The sequence below is a fragment of the Phaethon aethereus genome (assembly GCF_964289735.1).
Source record: "Phaethon aethereus genome assembly, chromosome: 15".
Lineage (NCBI taxonomy): Eukaryota > Metazoa > Chordata > Aves > Phaethontiformes > Phaethontidae > Phaethon > Phaethon aethereus.
Window position 1 is genome coordinate 4,050,007 of NC_138591.1, and position 5,197 is coordinate 4,055,203.

At 63.1% G+C, this 5,197-nt stretch overlaps 1 protein-coding gene across 1 annotated transcript in view; it reads right to left on the reverse strand.

The window, feature by feature from the left end:
• Nucleotides 1–550: 550 nt before the first annotated feature.
• LOC309410369 (actin-related protein 2/3 complex subunit 1B-like) overlaps nucleotides 551–5,197 on the reverse strand; it is a gene marked incomplete at its 5' end in the record, with an annotated part of 7,873 nt that continues 3,226 nt past the window's right edge. Inside the window, 11 exon segments of the mRNA XM_082006751.1 lie at nucleotides 551–1,301; nucleotides 1,790–1,876; nucleotides 2,266–2,466; nucleotides 2,550–2,625; nucleotides 2,899–3,105; nucleotides 3,468–3,575; nucleotides 3,995–4,100; nucleotides 4,103–4,144; nucleotides 4,147–4,203; nucleotides 4,206–4,214; nucleotides 4,696–4,803. Coding sequence (XP_081862877.1) covers nucleotides 1,263–1,301; nucleotides 1,790–1,876; nucleotides 2,266–2,466; nucleotides 2,550–2,625; nucleotides 2,899–3,105; nucleotides 3,468–3,575; nucleotides 3,995–4,100; nucleotides 4,103–4,144; nucleotides 4,147–4,203; nucleotides 4,206–4,214; nucleotides 4,696–4,803 — 1,040 coding nt within the window. The 3' untranslated portion in view covers nucleotides 551–1,262.

Genomic DNA, 5,197 nt, shown 5'->3' on the forward strand with positions numbered 1-5,197 from the left:
AAAATGAGTGCAAAAATATTTTCCCAGTAGGACATACCTTCTGCTGCCAACATCTGGCCCAGAATCCGAATGCTACCGTCCCTCTCTGCCAGCCAGCAGTCTCCTGCTGGGCTGTGATCAACGTACGGGCTGGTCTGCTTTGTGGGGCACCACCAGGCTGGGTTTAACCCGAGCTGTCATGGCGAGGTCTCATCCCAGGAGGGGTAACCACGTTACACTGCAGAGGTTCCTTTCCCTTTTGGTGAAAAATGTAGGATTTCCCTTGCAGAGGCGCTCGGTTTAAGGCAGGGCAATGCTGGAGGAGGGGCTGGGCGTCTTGCCTGCCCCAACACACCTGCCCAGGTACTGGTTCTTCTGCCTTTGCCAAAGCCCTTACCAACCACTTCATCACTCTGTCATACCCGCTATGAAATGTGTGACCCTGCCCGTTGTTTACTACATGCCTTTAAACCCTGCTCTGCAACAGAAAGATTTATCCACTTTCTTACAGCTTCTTCGAAGGCTCCTCGGCACTCCCAGGAGCCGCTTTGTCCTCCCAGGCGGCTGTGAGATGGGACTGCTCGTACCCCGAGTGGGAGGTGCGGGAGGTGGAAGTCGGAGGTGCCTGGCAGCCTGCGGTAACGGGCTGGAAAGGGGCAGGAGTGGTTTGGGAACCCAAGGTTTTCGAGCCGGCTCCCCAGGCGTGGGGTTGCCCGCCTGACGGGACTTGACCGGTGTCCAGGAGGAGCTCAGTGCTGGGAGCAATGAGAGAAACCTGCCTGGCCACGCCACCTCCATCCTTCCCACTACCTTTTCGCTCATGCCAATCCTGTTTTGAAATCCTGCTGGAGCAGGGAACGGGGAGGTGACGTTCCCTTTATCCCCACGATTCATCCTCAGGGCTGGCAGCAGAACGGACGTGACCCCGGCGGTGAGATGCGGCACAGCGGCCGTGACACGCTCTAATCACGCATGTGTTCGCATTGAACTTGTTTAAAAAAAAAAAAAAAATCTTTGGGTTTATACAGGAAAATCCTTACTTTATTTTTGATTTCTTTAAGCGATGTATGACCAGCATCGGGTAGGATGGTAACAAAAATAGTAAAAAAAAAAAAATGTTGTCTTTGTCTGAGAGCAGCCGCCGGGGCTGGCTGGCAGCCGGGGAAGCGCGCTGGTGGCATCGCGGCCGGCTCGCGTGGCGCGGGGGCTGGCAGGGGAAGGCAGGCAGGGACGGAGTAGCAGGGGCAGGCTGGCAGCCGGGATGCCCTTCCCGGCTGGCTCCTTCATTTGATCTTGAGATCCTTCAGTGCCGATTCCAGGCTCTGAAACGAAACGGGAGGTCGTCTGTCAACAGCTTTTTGCTTTCCAAGGCAGCTGGAGGTGGTTGGGGAGCTAACGGGGGGCACGGTCTGGAGGGAAGCTCTCCCCTGGGGTGCCAACCCCTCCCCGTGGGGAGCAGGTCCCAACTTCGGCTGGTTTTGGCTCATTTTTCAAGCCGTGGGGGCAAAGAGAAAGCCAGGAGAGGGTGCTGGATCCCTGCGCAAGGCTGGCTTCAACCCTCCCCCCCCCCCCGCCCCGATGGTGAGTTGTGGAAGTGCCACCCAGGGGTGTCCCCCACCCAGCCCTGGGTTAAAGGGGGTCCCACCCAGGACTGTGGGACCCCTGTGGGCAGGATGGGGCCCACCACCACCAAAGCAAAGAGCTGCAGAGCAGCGGGGTGGGGGGATTGCAATTAGAGCTGTGGCTAACGAGGGTCCAGTGCTGGGTACCCCCAGCCTGGGGGGAGCGAGGTGCTGTGGGGACACCTCACCTTGACGTCCCAGATGCTCATGCCGCCGTCCATCCCCGTGGTGCAGAACTGCGAGCAGTTGGCCTTCCCGCCCGCCAGCACCGAGATCTGGCTGCGGGGCACAAAGAGGTGGCGGGGAGTCAGCCCTGGGCCCTCGCCAAGCCCTGCGGGTGGAAGTGGGGCCAGACCCCTTCATCCCGCCCCCCCCCCCCCATTGTGCAGGGATGCTCCGGGGATGCTCTGCGGCTGTCCCAGCTCCTGGGGCTGGACCCCTCTATCTCCCCCACCCATGTGCAGGGATGCCCAGGGATACCCAAAGATGCCCAGGGATGCTCCAGGAATTCCCAGGGATACCCAGGGATGCTCCAGTGCTGTCCCAGCTCCCGGACCAGACAGACAGCAACAGAGCTGGGGGATGCTCAGCAGCCAGCACCCCCAAGAAGCCCCTTGGGTGACCCAGCAGAGTCTGACCCCATCACCACCCATCCCCCGAGTACGCGCCTGATGCTGTTCTTGTGCAGGGTGTCCAGCGCGGCGTTGGCCGTGTCCGAGCTCGCTTTCTTGTCCAGGTTCTGGAAGCGCTCGCGGGCGGTGAGGCCGCGCTGGGAGCTCTGCTTGGGGACGTCCAGCTTCCCCCCGAAGGTCAGCGCGCCCTGGCTCTCCTCGTAGGTGAACAGCATCGGGCAGCAGTCGTGGCCCTGAGGAACCGGGCAGCCCAGCTCAGCACCCTCCTGCCGGCTCCCGGCACGGTGCCCGCCCTGCGTCCCCAGCCCGGACTCACCGCAGCCACCAGGCTGTTTTCGGTGATGAAGGTGACGGCCAGGAGGGGCAGGGTCTCGGTGCACAGGGAGGCAACGCTGGAAGGGAGGGCAAGGCATTACCAGGGAGCCGAGCTTCAGCCGCTCTGCACCGAGACTGGCACAGCTCGTGACGCAGGTGGAAGCCACAAGACCGCAACGAGAGGATGCATCGCCTCCACCAACCAGGTCCGCTTGGCCCTTCATCCCCACCCCAACCCAGACACCTCCATCCCCAGGTCAGTTTTGGGCGACAAACCCCCTGCCACCCACGGCTCAGTGGGTGGCCCTCCCAGGCCCCCCCAGCCCCCTCTGTTCCCCAGCACTGCTTACGCCATCTTCTTGTTGGCATCGGCGAGGCAGAGGGTGCTGTCGTGGCTCACCCAGGCCACGCGGGCGCCGCTGGCCGAGAAGCAGATGCTGTGCACCCACCCGCAGCTGCTGCTCGACTCGAACATCAGCTCCCCGAAGGGCATCTTGGAGCCCCACGGCGTGGGGCTGGGCCGCTCCTCCACCTCCTTGATGTAGGCTGAGAATATCCTGGGGGGCAGAGCGCCCTGCCATGTGTCCCTGGACACAGCACCGGAGCTGCCTCCATCCCTGCCCCCTTGCGTGCCTCAGTTTCCCCGCGGGAGCCCATGGGGTGCCCCACCGCCTCCTGCGCCCCACTGGGTGCTGTAACATCGGGATGGTCCCCAGGGCACCTCCCAGCCCTCCCTGCCTCTCCCCTACGCCCCAGCCCCAGTTCCCAGCGGCACCTGGAGGGGTGAAGTCTGCCCCACAGGCAAGCCGGGGCACTTCCCTGCCTCACACAGCTCTGTGCTGTGCCAGGGTGGGACCCCAACCGACTCCCCGAACCTCAGCCCCCCCACCCCCCGGTTGCCCACCCTCCTGCTCCTCACCGGCACTTGAAGTCGCAGGAGCCGGCAGCCAGGAGGACGTTGTTGGGGTGCCAGTCGAGGCTGAGCACTGTCGAGCGGATGGGCTTCTTGATGTGCTTGCAAACCCACCTGCGGGGAGAGCGGTTGGTGCCACCACCCCGGGCTCCCCCCCGGTTTTTTTGGAGGGCTGGCTGAGGGCGGTCGGGGCTACAGGCACCCCAGGAGCTGCCCTGGGTGACCAGCCTGCAGCAGCAGCCGGGGCATGGGGACAGCATGTCCCATCTCCAGCAGCAGGGTTTTGGAGCATCTCCCGCCATCTCCCCATATGTCTCCTTTCCACCTCCTCCTCCAGCTCCTCTCTGTCTCCCCATCTCCTCCTGTCTCACGTCCAAATCCTCCGGTCTCCTACTTCCCAATCCATGTCCCTTCTACTACCCTCCACCCACCCACCCACCCACCCATCCATCCATCCATCTCCCCATCCATCTCTCCATCTCCCCACCCATCTCCCCCAGGACAGACCCAGCGAGGCCATGGCAGAGCCTCACCAGTCGTTCTCCTGCTCAAAGTAGCAGATGGAGATGAGTCGGGAGCCGCTGCCCACGGCAAACTTGTTCTCCTTGGGGGACCACTTGACGCAGCGGGCGGCCCGGTGATCCGCAGGATGACCAGGGTGGGTTTCCAGATGTTGCCCTTCAGGTCCAGACATAGGCGTTGCGGTCGGTCCCACATGTCACCAACCGGTTACTCTCAGGGCCCAGTCGATGCCTGGGAGGCAGAGAGGGGTGATGGTGGCACAGGGAGCCATGGGGATGGGTCACTCAGGGCTGGAGGCCATTTGAAGGCAGAGCTGTTCTGTCTTTACTCCAGAGTCCCTCTTTGCCCTACTCCACATCCATCCCAGATCACCCACCCTATGCTTTCCCATCTGTCCCACCCCATCCCATTCCATTCCACCCCATCTCTTCTATCCATCCATCCCTTCCCAACCATCTGTCCATCCATTCATCTGTCCTATCCCACTCCACCCCCCCATCCTCTCCACTCTCCCATCCCATCCATCGCACCCTTGGGTGCCTTCTGACATGCTGGATTGGGGCCAGGAGAGGTAGACACAACCTACTCCCTTCTCCTCCATCCACTGCTCAACCCTCATCCAGAAGCTGCCGGTGCCACCAAGTGGGGCTGGGACCATCTCCAGGGCAGGGCCACCCGCCAGCCGTGTCCCGTCCCCTCCGTCAGCCGGGACTCACCGTCACCTGCCCGTTGTGTTCCTTCAGCTCGTGGACTTTGCTCCACTTGGCCCCGTCCTTGCGGTAGATGTGGACCTCGTGGTTGTTGGGGCAGAGGGCGATCTCTGGGGGGCGAGAGCAGCCCTGGGTGGTGGGCTCTGCCCGCGGGCATCGACCTGCCCCTTCCTGTGCTCCAGGCTCGGCAGGGCACGGCGGCATCCCAAGCCCCCCAGGTCCGTGCTGCCCCGAAAATGGCCCTGCTCCCGCAAACCATCCCCACGGGGAAGAGAGACCCTCCCCCAGACCCCACGGCCCAGCGTCCTCCCTTCCTTGGCACGTGGTCCTGCGGGGCTGGGGGGACGGGACTGGCCGAGACGGGATGGCTGCGGGCGCTCAGCTCCCGTCCGGCCCCATCCTGCGCTGCTGCCCGGCGTGCCGGCCCCGGCAGATAAAGCCCTTTTTGTTCTCTCCCACATCCCCCGCACCGTGGCCGGGAAATGCCATCGGCCGTGAATCACC